Source organism: Schistocerca americana, chromosome 3, assembly GCF_021461395.2.
Source record: "Schistocerca americana isolate TAMUIC-IGC-003095 chromosome 3, iqSchAmer2.1, whole genome shotgun sequence".
Lineage (NCBI taxonomy): Eukaryota > Metazoa > Arthropoda > Insecta > Orthoptera > Acrididae > Schistocerca > Schistocerca americana.
This window is the reverse complement of record NC_060121.1, coordinates 386,104,088-386,122,410: the sequence shown is the minus strand read 5'-3', so window position 1 is coordinate 386,122,410 and position 18,323 is coordinate 386,104,088. Positions and strand designations below refer to the sequence as shown.

Below are 18,323 nucleotides of genomic sequence, written 5' to 3'. Positions count from 1 at the left end.
TGGAGAAATTGCTTTTGCAACTGGCATCCAATTACTCAATTAAATGATATGAATGTAATCTAAAATCAGTAAGTTTGATAAAATCTCAAGAGGTTGTCCATCTCAGCTTATCGGTAGGAGACAATTCCCAGTAGGGTGATAGCCACTTGAGAAGGAGCGCAAGTGAGTGGTGGGGAGCAGCTGAGGCCCTAATCGTCAGTCGCCCAGTGCGGTCCGGACAGGCTGCAGCGGTTCACAAGCCAGTGGTTGCAGTCGAGGCTTCATTAACTGCTCCGTGGTAAGTGGGACCTTCTGCGTAAATCTAAGCGGATGATGTTGTCCTTCGGCTTTGAGATTTAATTAAGTTCCTCAGTTCACTTCAATTTTTCCCTAACTGGGACGACCAAGAAATCTCATCTACTTAATGGCGGATCGAATATCCATATATTCGCATCAGTTAAATAGACCCAACGCAACCTGCAAACCAGCCTTCAACATAGGTGGAGGAATACCAATACGAGGACATGCTGAAAAGTAATTCCTCCGAATTTCCTATGAGAAAACAGAGGTTTCTAAGTAAGCCAAACGTTGTTAACATCGTACATGTTACACTACTGTCCATTAAAATTGCTACACCACGAAGATGTCGTGCTACAGACGCGAAATTTAACCGACAGGAAGAAGATGCTGTGATATGCAAATGATTAGCTTTTCAGAGCATTCACACAAGTTTGGCGCCGGTGGCGACACCTACAACGTGCTGACATGAGGAAAGTTTCCAAACTGATTTCTCATACACAAACAGCAGTTGACCAGCGTTGCCTGGTGAAACTTTGTTGTGATGCCTCGTGTAAGGAGCAGAATTGCGTACCATCACGTTTCCGACTTTGATAAAGGTCGGATTGTAGCCTATCGCGATTGCGGTTTATCGTATCGCGACATTGCTCCTCGCGTTGGTCGAGATCCAATGACTGCTAGCAGAATATGGAATCGGTGGGTTCAGGAGGGTAATACAGAACGCCATGCTGGATCCCAACGGCCTCGTATCACTAGCAGTCAAGATGATAGGCATCTTATCAGCATGGCTGTAACGGATCGTGCAGCCACGTCTCGATCCCTGAGTCAACAGATGGGGACGTTTGCAAGACAACAACCATCTGCACGAACAGTTCGACGACGTTTGCAACAGCATGGATTATCAGCTCGGAGAGCATGGCTGCGGTTACCCTTGACGCAGCATCACAGGCAGGAGCGCCTGCGTTGGTGTACTCAACGACGAACCTGGGTGTACGAATGGCAAAACGTCATTTTTTCGGATGAATCCAGGTTCTGTTTACAGCATCATGATGGTCGCATCCGTGTTTGGCGACATCACGGTGAACGCACATTGAAAGCGTGTATTCGCCATCGCCATACTGGCGTATCACTCGGCGTGATGGTATGGGGTGCCATTGGTTACACGTCTAGGTCATCTCTTGTTCGCATTGACGGCACTTGGAACACTGGACGTTACGCCGCTTTCACACTATACGGTTTTGACCGTACGGCAAAAAGCCGTACGGCTGTAGGTGTGAAGAAATGTATGGCGCCTTTCACATTATACGGCGACGGCAAAATGCCGCTGCCGTGCCGTGCTGCAGCCGTGTCTTGCCACTACAACAGACGGTCGCCGTACGGCAAGTTCGACAACAGTGGCCTACGTGACTAAGTGCATGCTTTCACACTGGACGGTTTTGAGCCGTACGGCGTCGACTAGTTCGTTGTAGTGTCGTTTTATTCATTTGTGTTTATTCTTGTTTACTGAAAAGTGTAGAAGAATGGATGAAATTGATACTGAACTTTTGATAACCTTGGTGGAAGTAAGACCTGTTCTGTGGGACAAAACTCTAGATGCGTATAGAGATCGTATTGCTACAAAGAATGCTTGGCGGGAAGTTTGCGTAGCACTGAAGCAAGATTTTGATGAGATGGAAGACAAAGATAAAAATGCGTTTGGTAAGTATTTATTTAATATATTAATATTACATTTAATACGTTTTAAACAGTTTTTATTTAACGTTATAAATTTTATTCTAAAAGTAAATCGTTTGTTTATAAGTAAATTACTGCTACCAGTCACGTTTTTTTTGTTTTGTTTATATTTTGCACGACGCGTTTCGGGAAATAATTCCCATCCTTAAGTGCGTTTTTCTCTAAGTTTTCATCATGTGTGGTGTCTTTTTATGTGTCAGGTCTTGCATTCTGTTTTCTTTACTGTAATTTATAAGAGAAACACGCACAAGACCTCACAAATAAAAAAACACTACACATAATGAAAACTTAGAGAAAAAAACGCACTTGAAGATCGGAATTATTTCCCGAAACGCGTCGTACAAAATATAAACAAAACGATTAAAAACGTGAGTGGTAGCAGTAATTTATTTATAAAGAAAACTATTTACTATACAGTCGCAGGCTTTCACAAACAATCTACAAAAAGGAAAAGGCTTGTTAATTTATATCTTTGACATCTGCCATGACACGCTTCCAGCATTTGTCATAAAATATTTACAAAGAGTGTTCCTTATGGCGTTGGCTGTCAGTCCTCCTCTTATGTTGGCATCTTGGGCTAAGTCTTCCAAACCAGTGAAGGATGTGGTGTCTTCAATTATAAATCCATCTCTCTGACGTACAAAATTGTGTAAAACAATGCAAGCTTTAACCATCTTTACTGCAAAATCTGGATGAACATTTAAAGGTCGGTGAAACAACCGCCACTTATTGGTGAGGATGCCAAAAGCACATTCCACATACCTCCTTGCTCTGCACAAACGGTAATTAAATACACGTTTCTCAACTGTCAAGTTTGTTCCCCCAAAAGGCCGGAGCAAATGCGTGTGTAGGCCAAATGCTGCGTCTCCCACGAAGAAGTAGGGTACTTTTGGACCTTCCGTACCAGGCAGACATTGGACGTCTGGAAATTCCAGGGAATTACTTTCTATTGACTTCCATAAACTGGACCGTCTGAACACTGAAGAGTCACAGTCTTTGCCATAACTTCCTACGTCGACATAAATGAACCTGTAGTTGGAATCCGCTACAGCCATCAGAACCACAGAAAAGTATTCTTTGTAATTGAAGTACATTGATCCGCTATTAAATGGGGCAGTAAGACGGATATGTTTTCCATCCACCGCTCCTAAGCAGTGGGGGAAATTAGCAGTACGTTCAAATCCAGCCGCTATTGATTCCCATACCTCTTTGGTCGGTCTTTGTATACATTCTTCCCGCAGTGATGACCAAATTGCTGTGCATACATCATTAACCACTTTACTTGCTGTAGAAATCCCAATTCTGTACTGGAAATGTAAGTCAGTGAAGGAACAACCGCTTGCCAGATACCTGAACAAAACGAAAAAAAATCAGTGACATTTAGTTTGCAGTGGACATTTTTTGTTACAGTTTTGCTTTTTTCTATACAAAATTAAAATGTTTTCATACAGTTTTGTTTTCTTTTGATGTAGGTATAGAAGTAATACGGAGGTGGACCAATCTACGAGACTCCTTTGTGAAGTCAAACATAAAAATTCAAGCTGCGAAAAAAAGTGGCTCAGCAGCAAAGAAAATGAAAAAGTATGTATATTCTGATCAGCTGCAGTTTCTAAAAAAGCTGTATGATGCTCGAGAGACGGAGGACAGTTTTCAATCGGAACGCACCGCCAGACTGGAAGAAGATATAGAAACGCAGGGCTCCGTCGAAAATACTGAGAATGTTTCTGGGCCATTTGATACAGCACCCACACAACAAACATCCAAAAGCGAGTGCCATACAAACAGAAAACATAGAAAACCTGATGCAATCGAAATGAAAATATTACGAGCTCTGGAAGAAGACAAACCTTGCAGCAAAATGTCATTTTTACTTAGTCTGAAGCCTCATCTGGAAAAATTTGATGAACAGGATTATCTTCAGTTTCAGATGGGAGTCCTCAAAGTTATAGAAAATATATATGAAAGGAGAAATATATTGACAGCTCAACCTCCTCCATTTACCCATTACACACCTCCCATGCCCTATAATAATAGATTTCAAGCTTATTCTTATTCACCTATGGAAAATGCTGCTCCAATATCCTCTTACCATACGCATCAGATTCGTCCTCCTCCAGCTGCACCAAACCCAACTACTTTTCTCGAACAACCATTACAGACTTCTCAAGGTCGCAGTTCTTATCAACGAATTAATAAAGTGCCACCACCATACCCTTCGCCTTCCACAAGTAGCCATGAAGGCCCACCATCAACAACGCAGTTCTACAACGTTTTTGCAGAGAGCCTGTCGCCACAAAGTGACAGTACAGTCAGTCCTGCTACAAACTCTTTGGTTTCAACTGCTGATATTGATATTGACTTTTCTACTTCATAATCTGAGCGTAATAAAAATGTAAAACACAAATAAATAAGTAAATAAACAGAACTAGTTTTTATGTATTAAATTACCTTAACGTGATAGCCAGCATTTGAACAGGTTGGATGCAATTGCGGAATTGTGTGTTTTGTCGTTGTAACACATCCTTTAGTTTTCTATGTAATTCGTCAAACGAGGTAATAGACATTCGGAAATAGTTAAAGAATTTATTTCCGTCGTTCCTCAAATCTTCAAAGAGTGTATAAAATAAACCCACTTCGTCTCTTCTCTGGTTAATGGGGTGTACCCACAAAAGACGACCTTTTCTTTTGCGGCGACGATGAAGCAACCACAAAGCAACAACTCGTTTACGGTTCATCTTGATACACACATTAAGCAAACTGAATAGACACCAACAACTGGTCACGTCAAAAAGCCGTGTAATGTGAAAGCAACACAGGCACGGCTAAAACTCGTACGGCTTTTTGCCGTACGGTCAAAACCGTATAGTGTGAAAGCGGCGTTACATTTCAGATGTGTTACGACCCGTGGCTCTATCCTTCATTCGATCCCTGCGAAACCCTACATTTCAGCAGGATAATGTACGACCGGATGTTGTAGGTCCTGTATGGGCCTTTCTGGATACAGAAAATGTTCGACTGCTGCCCTGGCCAGCACATTCTCCAGATCTCTTACCAATTGGAAATGTCTGGTCAATGGTGGCCGAGCAACTGGCTCGTCACAATACGCCAGTCACTGCCCTTGATGAACTGTGGTATCGTGTTGAAGCTGCATGGGCAGCAGTACCTGTACACGCCATCCAAGCTCTGTTTGGCTCAATGCCCAGGCGTATCAAGGCCGTTATTACGGCCAGAGGTGGTTATTCTGGGTACTGATTTCTCAGGATCTATGCACCCAAATTGCGTGAAAATGTAATCACATGTCAGGTCTAGTATAATATATTTGTCCAATGAATACCCGTTTATCAGCTGCATTTCTTCTTGGTGTAGCAATTTTAATGGCCAGTAGTGTATCTATTCATGTCTACCTAATTAGCACCCTGGCGACCAGTTTACTCGTAACGAGAGACCATTTTGTTGACACCGTCACTGTAAAGTGTCTGACATCGTTGACGGAGCGACAGCCTCACCGCTGCTTGCACCGCTGCATCACTATCTAACTGAAGTCTTCGAAGGTTTTCTTTAAGTTCCGGAAACAGATGGAACTCAGATGGAGCCGAGTCGGAATTGTACAGAGGATGATCGATGTCTGTGAACCCAAGGCGTCGGATTGTTGCAGATGTCGCGCCGTTCTTGTGTGCTATGGGATTGTCATGCTGAAGAAGAGGGTGCTTTATGTGTGGACGAGCCCTGCGAATTCGTGCTTTAAGTTTTCTGAGATCTTTCGACGCGCTCTCTCTCACGCACCAACATAGTTGTGTTACACAGCGCTATCTTACACCCTACAATTCGGACACCTCTAGCGGCAAAGCGTTGCAATTTGCGTCAGCGAAGCGGTATCGTCGACAGAGAAATATGCATGCTGTATAATACCTCAAAAGATATTGAGAACAAGATGAAAAATCTAGAGATATTGCTTTTCAGCAATCCCTCGTAAAATGGGAGAGACAGGGAGAAAGAGAGAGAGATAGAGAGGTTGAGAGAGAGAGAGAGAGAGAGAGAGAGACGTTGTTGTGGCGGGGCGAAATCGACAGATGTAAAGATAATTTCGTCAGTGCCCCAGGAGAGTATTATAGAACCGTTACTATTTACAGTGTGTTAACAGAAGAGACAGAAGTGATCCAACGAAGCGAGATGCCTTTTGTTGTGGGATCGTTTGGTCGGCGCAAGGGCGTTATTATGATGCTCAACGAAGTCCAGAGCCAGAAACTAGAAGACAGGCATTGTACATCATGGTCGGATTTTATGCAGCAGTTCTGATAGTGTACGTTGGAAGAACTGTCGTGCGAGATTCTGTGTCCTCCCACATGCGTCTCGCGAAAAGGTCACAGCGCGAAAGTCAGAGAAATTAGGGCTCACACGGTGGTTTATCGACAATCGTTCTTCACACACACCATTCACGAATGTAACGGCGAAAAGGTGAGAAAGGCGGGATGAAAAATGATAAGTAGTACCGGAAGAACGTTCTGCCACATACACTATGTGATCAAAAGTATCCGGACAATTGGCTGAAAATGACCTACAAGTTCGTGGCGCCCTCTATTGGGAATGCTGGAATTCAATATGGTGTTGGCCCACTCTTAGCGTTGATGAGAGCTTTCAGACTCGCAGGCATGAGTTCGATCAGGTACTGGAAGATTTCTTGGGGAATGGCAACCCATTCTTCACGGAGTCCTACACTGAGAGAGGTGTAGATGTCGGTCGGTGAGGCCTGGTACCAAGTCGGCGTTCCAAAAACATCCCAAAGGTGTTCTATAGCATTCAGGTCAGGACTCTGTGCAGGCAGGTCCATTAAAGGCATGTTATTGTCGTGTAACCACTCCGCCACAGGCCGTGCATTATGAACAAGTGCTCGACCGTGTTGAAAGGTGCAATCGCCATCCCCGAATTGCTCTTCAACAGTGCGAAGCAAGAAAGTGATTAAAACATCAATGTAGGTCTGTGTTGTGATAGTGCCACGCAAAACAACAAGTAGTGAAAGCCCCCCTTAATGCAGAACATGACCACACCATAACATTAACGCCTCCGAATTTTACTGTTGGCACTGCAGACGCTTGCAGATGACGTTCACCGGGCATTTGCCATACCCAAACCCTGCCATCGGATCGCCACATTGTGTACCGTGATTCGTCGCTCTACAGAACGTTTCTCCACTGTTCAATCGTCCAATGTTTACGCTCCTAACGCCAAACGAGGCGTCGTTTGGCATTTACCGGCGTGATGTGTGGCTTATGAGCAGCCGCTCGACCATGAAATCCACGTTTTCTCACTTCCTGCCTAATTGCCATGGTATTTTCAGTGGATCCTGATGCAGTTTGGAGTTCGTGTATGATGGTCTGAATAGATGACTGCCTCTTAGACATTCCGACCCTCTTCAACTTTCGGCGGTCTCTGCCAGTCAGCCGGCCGAAGTAGCCGAGCGGTTCTAGGCGCTTCAGTCTGGAACCGCGCGACCGCTACGGTCGCAGGGTCGAATCCTGCCTCGGGCATGGATGTGTGTGATGTCCTTAGGTTAGTTAGGTTTAAGTAATTTTAAGTTCTAGGGGACTGATGACCTGAGATGTTAAATCCCATAGTGCTCAGAGCCATTTGAACCATTTTTTTTCTGTCACTCAACACAGAGGTCTGCCTGCACACTTTTGTGCTGTACGTGTCCCTTCACTATCACATCGGAAACAGTGGAGTTAGAGATGTGGAAATCTCGCGGGACAGGCGTATGACACAAGTGACCACGTTCGAAGTCCGTGAGTTCCACGGGGCGCCCCATTCTGCTCTCTCACAAAAATGTCGTGCGACTAGGGCCTCCCGTGTGGTAGACCGTTCGCCGGGTGCAAGTCTTTCGATTTGACGCCACTTCGGCGACTTGCGCGTCGATGAGGATGAAATGACAATGATTAGGACAACACAACATCCAGTCCCTGAGCGGAGAAAATCTCAGACCCACCCGGGAATCGAACCAGGGCCCTTAGGATTGACATTCTGTCATGCTGACTACTCAGCTACCAGGGGCGGACTCTCTTTAACGATGTCTAGTGAGTACTGAAGTCGTTGATATGGAGTATCTGGCAGTAAGTGGCAGCACAATGCACCTAATATGAAAAACGTATGTTTTTGGTGGTGTCCAGATACTTTTGATCACATAATGTACCTTAACGTGCCTAGAAGAGCATAGTCGTAGATGTAGTGAGAGCGAGAGAAATTTAACATTTGCAGGCTGAGATCAACAGGTGTATAGTCGAGATACACGGATAAACCAGCCTAGTTGAGTGATGTTTGGAGGTAGATATTGCAAAAGTGCGGACCAACGGTTTCTTCCACTGACCATACAACGCAGATGTATGCATGCGTGCTACAACGTTTCCGTGACGTGCGGATGGAGTTCGGCGCTGTAGGTATTATGCGTAAGGTTTCCTTCGCTAACGGTCTTGGGAAGGTCCCAGCGCGCTTGATTTTAAATTACAATTACGTTTGTCGCTTCTCCGGCAGCCAGCACGTGTCCTGGCGAGTGCAGGTAGGCTATAGGAAGAGAGTAACGGGCCGAATTCTCCAGATTTTGTGCGGATACATCAATAACACCACAGCTCCTTGACGCTCACAATACTTCCTCATTCGGGTTCTAGGTAAATCATTTTATGGTTCTAGAGGGAATTATAATATCCTGCCTAATAATTCTTCTTTTAGGTGGTGGAGAAGTCGTGAATATTATCCGACAGACTGTATGAACATCGGTTATAAGTGGGAGGAAATGAGGATGGAGAACGACTTGGGGACCCGTCGATTCTTCCCATTAAAATAGGAGCCAAATTGACCACCTCCCTCCTTCCGTGTAGTCTTCATTGCTTGTTGATCCAGGAGTTCTGAATGCGTTTCCCGAAGGACACCTTAGACTAATTTATGTAAGAATCTCTGGAAGTGGTCAATACAGCGCTACAGTGTAGTACGAGACCAGAAAAATAATGCTTTTAACTACATTATCGACAAGAAAAGAGACATGACTTTGCTGCAGGAGATATAAACGAACAAAGTCAGTACTCATGTATTCAGTTTCCTGGATTTTGTACTATTTCATCATAATTATAAAAGCACCAGAGATAACTAAAGTACAGGAACTAAATGAAATTCTGCTAACCTCACTCCTTTCTTCGATCACTACCAACCGCAATTTCCGTGAGAATAGTTTATTAATTCCTGCTATACCTAAATATACGTGTATGACGATCTGCTTGTTTTGGAAACATGCTTGTTTGTACAAAAGAAATCATCCCTTCCGTACCACCATGTAAGAGCAGGGGCGGGCTACAGAACTGCCACATATGGCAGTAAGTGCAACAGTACTAACCGAGTCAGGGTAAGGAAGAGCTGCAGCAAATGTTACTGCTCTCACAATACATAAGAATAGTAAGTTTATAAATAGCGTTTGTTCGTCTTTCCCTCTTCTCCTGTAGTATTTTATGTTCTTAGGAATCTGACAAAAATATTTGTAACTTTTCACGTTCGTCACAATAACATATCTATATAGGATAAATTACCCAGTAAACCTTCTGGGCGGAAATGATTATTCTTATACTGATTGTGTGGAGTCAATAGTGCTGCTGTCTTCTAACATTCTTGTGTTTCTCCTCTATTTGCAGATGGACAGCATGCCAGCAATAACTGCCGAGCACGACGATAAGAAAAATATCACGGGGGTGGAACTGGCCGATCAGAACCATAACGAGTAAAGTATCTTTTCTTTTCCAATAAAAAAAAAATGAACTGACAATTTTGTAGCTACTTACACCACATAATTTAGAAAGGACATCGTCTGTCGAGTGTTATCTTAGCTTCTTGTATTCAGTAGTCTATGAAAGTCATCCTAGCAGACGTACACACGCCCTACTAAATTTTTTGATGCCATTGATGCATTTATAATTCTTAAAGAACAGATCTGTTCAAGATCGTATATTAAATTACCGTCTTTACTATTCTTGTTAACAATTTACTTGAGGTGACAAAACTCATGGGATACCTCCTTACATCGTATCAGTTCTCCTTTCGCCCGGTGTAGCGCAGAAAATCGACGTGGCGCGGACTCAACAAGTCGTTGGAAGTCTCCCGCAGAAATACTGAGGCATGCCGCCTCTTGGTTTTTCTGCACAAACTGAGTTTTTTCATTAAGTCCCATGTCTGAGTGGCTAAATCATTCGCTCGAACCACTCACAAGCAACTGTGGTCCGGTGACATGGCGCATTGTCATTCATAAAAATTCCATCTATGTTTGGGAATCTAAAGCCCCTGAATCGCTGCAAACAGTCTCCAAATAGCCAAACATAACATTTCCAGTCAATGATCAGTTTAGTCCGATCAGATGATCCAGTCCATTCCATGGAAACACAACCCACACTATTACGTAACCACCACCAGCTTGCACAGTGCCTCGTTGACAACTTGGGACCATGGCTTCATGGGGTCTGTGCCACACTCGAACTCTACCTACTGAAATCGAGACTCATTTGCCCAGGCGACGGTATAGGTCCAGTCGATATGGTCACGAGTCAAGGAGAGGCGCTGCAGGCGATGTCATGCTGTTTGCAAAGGTACTCGCGTGCTCGTTTGCTGCCGTAGCACATTAGCGCCAGATTTCGCCGCATTGTCCTAATGGATACATAAGTCGTACGTTCACCTTGATTTCTGCAGTTATTTCACGTAGTATTGCTTGTCTGTTAACACTGAGAAATCTACGCAAACGCCGCTGCTCTCTGTCGTTAAGCGAAAGTCGTCGGCCACTGCGTTGTCCGTTGTGAGGGGTAAATGTAAATCTCGTGTGACTAGGGCCCCCCGTCGGGTAGATCGTTCGCCGGGTGCAAGTCTTTCCACTTGACGCCACTTCGGCCACTTGTGCGTCGATGGGGATGAAATGATGATTATTAGGACAACACAACACCCAGTCCCTGGGCGGAGAAAATCTCCGACCTAGCCGGGAATCGAACCCGGGCCCTTAGGATTGACCACTCAGCTACCGGGTGCGGACGTTGTGAGAGGTGATACCTTGAATTTGGTATTCGCGGCACACTCTTGACACTGTGGATCTCGGGACATTGAATTCTTAAAGATTTCAGAAATGGAATGTGCCATGCATCTAGCTCAAACTACCATTCCGCATTCAAAGTCGTTAATTTCCGTCGTGCGGCGTACTCATGCCACACACCTTTTCACATGAATCACCTGAGTACAATAACAGATACGCCAATGCGCTCCCATTTTATACATTTTGTACGCGATAATACAGGCATATATGTACATGTGTAGATAGCTATACCATGACTTTTGTCACCTCAGTGTATGTTCAATGAGTTACGATAGTTCGTATTGACACTGACGACAAAACCATAGACCAGTACAAATTAGGCATCAAACGGAAATCAGAGTATATAAAACTGAAGAGAGAAATCAGTTTCGGCGTATAGTTTGCTTATACGTTAATGAACTGGTGTTTACAAAGTGTTTATAGAAACAACGACATGAAACAACGTTCTTTACGAACTTGTGTAATGGTGACGTAGAGTCCTAAAAAAATATTATGCCCAGAACGCTAGTATAATCTCCTCCAATGTGTTAAATCAATTAACAGTGTAATTATTCAGTACCTTGATATCAGCGACTGTGGACGGCCCTGTGAATTTTTAGCAGCGCATTTGCATGAACTGACACGAGCGTGTAACAATCCTTTCCAAGGGCATTGGTTACTTCAACAACGGAAGGACAGATACGTGATATGATTGGATTGCCGTTCCATGTCTTTTCCATCTGCTTACGTAAAATCTCGAATGTAATGCTCCAACACGTCATCATTTTATGTCTGAGTTCCCATGATTCCAAGTAGAGCTACTTTTAACATCGCGATATCCGCAAGATAGACGCCATTTTCAAAGAAGCATACCTAAGCTTCAGAATCGATTTATTTTTATAATATTGCACCATCTATTACGTGTACTCAATTCTCTGCGAATACACTGATGAAATAAAAAATCTTAACACCAAGAAGGAATTGTGCGACACAGACGAAAGTTGGTAGCCGTGTTTCTACATCTAAAACACGATGTCTATTCAAAGTCGCAAAAGAGAGGCGCTGCTAGCGCCACTATGAGTATGCAAACCAGGTTTGCTTTAAATACACCCTGCGACGGCCGCGAGCGTTAGTTACCATTGAAATTGGATGTGGTGAGTTGATGTTAGTCAATAATGCCCTTAAGGAAACAAAGACGCCATTATCAACAGCTCGCCGGCCGGTGTGGCCGTGCGGTTCTAGGCGCTTCAGTCAGGAACCGCGTGACCGCTACGGTCGCAGGTTCGAATCCTGCCTCAGGCATGGATGTGTGTGTTAGGTTTAAGTAGTTCTAAGTTCTAGGGGACTGATGACCACAGATGTTAAGTCCCATAGTGCTCAGAGCCATTATCAACAGCTCACGGAGTTTGAACGAGATCATGTGATAGGGCTATGAGAAGCCGGATGTTACTTCTGCGATACTGCAGAAATATTTGGCAGGAATGTAATCACTGTATACGATTGCTGCCAACGGTGGTCACGATCATGTACCGTGGCAAGAAGACCGAGCTCCGGACGGTCACGTGGCACTACCGAGACCATTTGCTGTGGCTTACAAACAATAAAGCTTTTTGCTGCTCCTGAGAATGCCCGCAAAATTCAAAAGAATTTGCCATCGCCAGCCTCACTATGGTCAAGTCCCACAGCTTACTGATTAAGCGCCAGTGAACCCAGCTACGACCAGCTAGTTTCATCATTAAGCTGTTTAGTGATGCTGTTCTGAGACTTGAAAAAGTCTAATTGTTTCAACTACTACATGCGCATCCCTTCACACTTTGCACAGGATTTGGACTGTCAGAATGATAATTCACTATTTACGATGGCTTGTTTAAGACCAAACAGGCTTCATAATTTTTATGCTAGAACTGCAGTACACTTTATTTATTAAGGCAATTTAAAATTAATGCTTATAACGCTTTTTCAAAATACACTGACAAAAAAAAAGTCGCAACACCAAAAAAAAATATTGATGTACAGAAATGAAATTTTATGAATGCATTTGTCTACGTAACATATTTAAATGACTAACATTGCATGATCACAGGTTAATACAAGTGCGAGATAAGACATTCCAAATGTGAAATGCTCGTACATTAGTAACCGGTATAACCGCCAGAATGTTGAATCCAAGCATACGAATGTGCATGCATTGTGTTGTACAGGTGCCGGATATCAATTTGTGGGATGGAGTCGCGTGCCTATTGCACGTGGTCAGTTAGTACAGAGACGGTTCGTACTGTTTATGGATGACACTGGAGTTGTCGTCCGATGATGTCTCATATGTGCTCGGCTGGAGACAGATCTGGCTGTCGAGCAGGCTGAAGCAACATGTCGACACTCTGTAGGGCGTGTTGAGTTACAACAGCGGTATCTGGGCGAGCGTTATCCTGTTATTAAACGCCCGCTGGAATGCGGTTGTTAAATGGCAGCACAACGGATCGAATCACCAGACTGACGTACAGTTTTTCAGTCTGGGTGCGTCGGACAACCAGGAGGATATTTCTGTTGTCATACGAACTCGCACCCGACACCATAACTCCACCTGTACGTCCACAGTGTCTATCTTGCAGACGGGTTGGCTGCACCGCCATCAAGTGGCCTCCTTCTAAGCAAAACACGGCCATCACTGGCACCGAGGCAGAAGCAGCTTTCATCAGAAAACGCAACAGACCTCCACCCTGCCCTCCAATGAGCTCTCGACTGACACCTCCTGAAATCGCAAATGCCGGTGGTTTGGGGTCAGTGGAATTCTCTCTACAGGACGTCTGGCTCGGTGCTATTCTTGAAGTAATCAATTTGTAACAGTTCGTTGTATCACTGTGATGCCAACTGCTGCTCAGTCGCTGCTGCAGATGCGGTACGATGCGCTAGAGCCATACGCTGAACATGGTCTTCCTTCCCTCTCGATAGTTCCAAGTGGCCGTTTGGAGCCTGGTCTTCTTGCAACCGTACATTCTCATGACCACCGCTGCCATCAATCACGTACAGTGGCCACACTCCTGCCAAATCTTCCTGCAGTATCGCAAAACGAAGATCCAGCTTCTCATACCTATTACACGACGTCGTTCAAACTCAGGTCTTGATAATGATGTCTTTGTCGCCTTAAAGGCGTACTTGACTAACATCAGCTCACCACTTCCAATCTCAAACGTGACTAACGCTCACTACCGTTACAGCTTGTATTTAAAGCATACTTGATTTACATCCTCATAGTCGCGCTACTACCGCCTTATGTGATTTGTGTGACATTTGAATAAACATCATCTTACAGTTCTATAAACAAGCCCAAGTCCTTGTTAGTGTTGCGTTTTCTTCCGTCAATGTAATTAATAATTTTTAACCAAGTTATCTGTGAGGACTTGGTGGTTTTCACAGCTTTTGAAACGTCCCCTTAGAAAAATTAGTGAATTACTGTGCTGGTAAACCCCTTACATTATTTGATTTTCAAACAGCTGAGCAAAACTGAACGTACTCAGACATTTCTCTCTTTACTTATTCTGATCATCACTAAACTGACACACAATATTTTTTTAGCGCAACGCAATCTGACTTTCAATAATACCTACAAAAGAATGCCCCTGACTAATAATAACCTGTACCTTTCATGAATCACTTACCTCACAAAAATCTTCGTTACTCGAACTACTGCAATACAGCGAGCGCCAATACTGCCAGCTAAATAAAGGATTCTAACCGCTGAAGGCACTAACTACTGATAGGCATAGTTAGCAAATGAGAAATTTTGATAGAGGACAAACAATGTATTTACCTTAATAGTGTTCAAAATGGCTCTGAGTACTATGGGACTTAACATCTATGGTCATCAGTCCCCTAGAACTTAGAACTACTTAAACCTAACTAACCTAAGGACATCACACGACACCCAGCCATCACGAGGCAGAGAAAATCCCTGACCCCGCCGGGAATCGAACCCGGGAACCCGGGCGTGGGAAGCGAGAACGCTACCGCACGACCACGAGATGCGGGCCTTTAATAGTGTTCAAAAGTCATAATATATATTATCAGTTCATGACATCAAGTCTTACAAATTTACTCTCTCTGATGGACACACGTCCAGATCATCCACTCTCAAAACTCCGCCATCTCTCTCCCCACATCCACCACTGCTGGCGTCTCACCTCCACCTGCGCAACGCTATGCGCTGTTAACAGCCAACTGCCAAACACTACAATAGCAAATTCCAACAATGCAAACCAACCACAGACTGCACACCGCACAGTCAGTGATTTTCATACAGAGCGCTACATGACGTTCCCAACACAAAAACCTAAACAGTCTACTTACACTTTCTAATACAGTACATCACTTGTGAACAAATCTTGGTCCAGTTTTTGAACGTGGTCAATGGTTTTCAAGGAGCACCTATTGTTCCCGGTCTCTTTATAATTTTTTACAGTCTTCTCTATCCTGTCATCCAGCTTCAAGCACTTCTTCTTCATTTTCTTCTCTTCAAGATTAATCTCCAACTTCATGTACATGCAGTTTCCCTCTTCAAGCATTCCTTAATTGTTGATTCTAGATTGAGAGTTTCAAATTAAATTATTTATTTTGTTGTGACATCCTTTGAAGGCATTCGGAAACTCTTGCTTTTACTGTAGTAATTCCATACTGCAGTGGCGATATCCTCATTCGTATCCACAAAGAAGTCCAAAATTGAGCGCGTCTTTCATTATTAGGAGTTCGCACATGAATCTCAACTAATCCATTACTTCCTTCCTACACTTTTGCTATTATGTGCTCTGCGCAGATACTGACGTGAAGTCTTAAATGTTCTTTCTAATGCTACTCCTCAGTCAGACGAAGGTCTTAAAATTTCTTCCACAAACCGTGCTTCATATGGAAGTAACTTATTTTCCTTCAGGGGAAAGCTTGACAAGTGGCCGATATCGCAGCTGCCTCTAAATCAACATTTACTTTTTTGGACACCACTCAGGAACTATTGCTTGTTTAATCAGACGAAACAGATAAACAGAGGTATCTTTCCCCTTACTAGGCACTGGGCAAATAGAACAGGAAAAACTTTCGTTTCGTCACTCAGGCATACTAAGTTTAGGTGGACACTGTAGATTTGTGCCTAGTGATTGCTGCAGCTGTTATACGTTCTATGCATAAAATAAGGGAAGACCTTTTTAAGCTTTCTTTTACTTTGCTTCCATTCAACATGATTATATTCTTCTCTAATATATCGTCTTCTAGAAGAAAACCACTGTCATCACCCATTTCAAAACAGATCATGTGCGCATTCGGTTGCTTTCAAATGGGGATGTAAAGGTTGTCAGAAATAAGCAGAGCCATTAGTTCATTATATAATAAACATCTACAGAAACTACCTTTCGTCATTATAAACATAAAAGTGTTCAAAAAAATTCATTTTCATTCTGAAAGTTAGTCATGCAGTAATGTTGATGACGTTGAAGGTGGGGAACTAGCTAATATGTTACTGCGATCGGGCGTAATGGCTTCAGAAAGGTTGGGAAACACTGATATAGTACGTACCTTGTTTTCCATTCAGCGTTCTCAACAGCTCAGGGTGGGAAACGTTTCGTGGGACTTGACGCACTGGGAATAGCGGCAAATCACTGTCAACATCATGCAAACTAATACGATACATTAAGTCTTCCTCTAAAACGTACCCCACTTCAGAATCTGCCTGCACATCTTTGATATTTTGCTCAATCTGGCGATTTCCTTATCAGACAGCTTTCAATAGGCAAAGGGTACTGAATGGCATACCCATATAAATTGTTTGTTCCAAGTCCACGATGCAAATTAAATCTTCAGATGCACTGAACTGCTCATACATTTGGGGGTTAGTTGCCTTTGTGTGCCAATGGACACACTGATAAAGTTCGGCACGAACCCCTCATTCGAAAAAACAGCAACGTGTCAACACCAGTCACAAATTCAATGTTGACAAGTGTCTTTTTCATCCCACGAAAGCCCGGGCACGGTGCAGTAGTAAGCAGGATCCAGATCCTATGTTTCCAGGCAGACACTCGTTCGAAAATGTCTGAAAATAAGCATACATCTTTAACCATATACAGTGCTACACAGTCAAGTAAATTATACAGGGTGTTACAAAAAGGTACGGCCAAACTTTCAGGGAACATTCCTCACACACAAATAAAGAAAAGACGTTATGTGGACATGTGTCCGGAAACGCTTAATTTCCATGTTAGAGCTCATTTTAGTTTCGTCAGTATGTACTGTACTTCCTCGATTCAGTACTGGCATCAAGCACATCAGTACGTAGCATCACCAGGTTAGTGTTCATCACGAACGTGGTTTTGCAGTCAGTGCAATGTTTACAAATGCGGAGTTGGAAGATGCCCATTTCATGTATGGATTAGCATGGGGCAATAGCCGTGGCGCGGTACGTTTGCATCGAGACAGTTTTCCAGAACGTAGGTGTTCCGACAGGAAGACGTTCGAAGCAATTGATCCGTATCTTAGGGAACACGGAACATTCCAGCCTATGACTCGCAACTGGGGAAGACCTAGAACGACGAGGACACCTGCAATGGACGAGGCAATTCTTCGTGCAGTTGACGATAACCCTAATGTCAGCGTCAGAGAAGTTGCTGCTGTACAAGGTAACGTTGACCACGTCACTGTATGGAGAGTGCTACGGGAGAACCAGTTGTTTCCGTACCATGTACAGCGTGTGCAGGCACTATCAGCAGCTGATTGGCCTCCACTGGTACACTTCTGCGAATGGTTCATCCAACAATGTGTCAATCCTTATTTCAGTGCAAATGTTCTCTTTACGGATGAGGCGTCATTCCAACGTGATTAAATTGTCAATTTTCACAATCAACATGTGTGTGCTGACGAGAATCCGCACGCAATTGTGCAATCACGTCATCAACACAGATTTTCTGTGAACGTTTGGGTAGGCATTGTTGGTGATGTCTTGATTGGGCCCCATGTTCTTCCACCTACGCTCAATGGAGCACGTTATCATGATTTTATACGGGATACTCCACCGGTGCTGCTAGAACATGTGCCTTTACAAGTACGACACAACATGTGGTTCATGCGCGATGGAGCTCCTGCACATTTCAGTCGAAGTGTTCGTACGCTTCTCAACAACAGATTCGGTGACCGATGGATTGGTAGAGGCGGACCAATTCCATGGCCTCCACGCTCTCCTGACCTCAACCCTCTTGAC

The 18,323-nt window shown here is 43.8% G+C and overlaps 2 protein-coding genes across 2 annotated transcripts in view; both read left to right on the top strand.

Moving 5' to 3' along the window:
* The first annotated feature begins 221 nt into the window (after positions 1-221).
* LOC124606882 (proton-coupled amino acid transporter-like protein pathetic) overlaps positions 222-18,323 on the top strand; it is a 129,861-nt gene continuing 111,759 nt past the window's right edge. The window contains exons 1-2 of the mRNA XM_047138978.1: positions 222-277; positions 9,678-9,763. Coding sequence (XP_046994934.1) covers positions 9,678-9,763 — 86 coding nt within the window. The 5' untranslated portion in view covers positions 222-277. The remainder of the gene's footprint in view (positions 278-9,677; positions 9,764-18,323) is intronic.
* LOC124606103 lies at positions 1,797-4,384 on the top strand. The gene is made up of 2 exons (XM_047138069.1): positions 1,797-1,974; positions 3,483-4,384. Exons 1-2 carry the CDS (start codon positions 1,797-1,799, stop codon positions 4,382-4,384), a joined length of 1,080 nt encoding a protein of 359 aa, XP_046994025.1.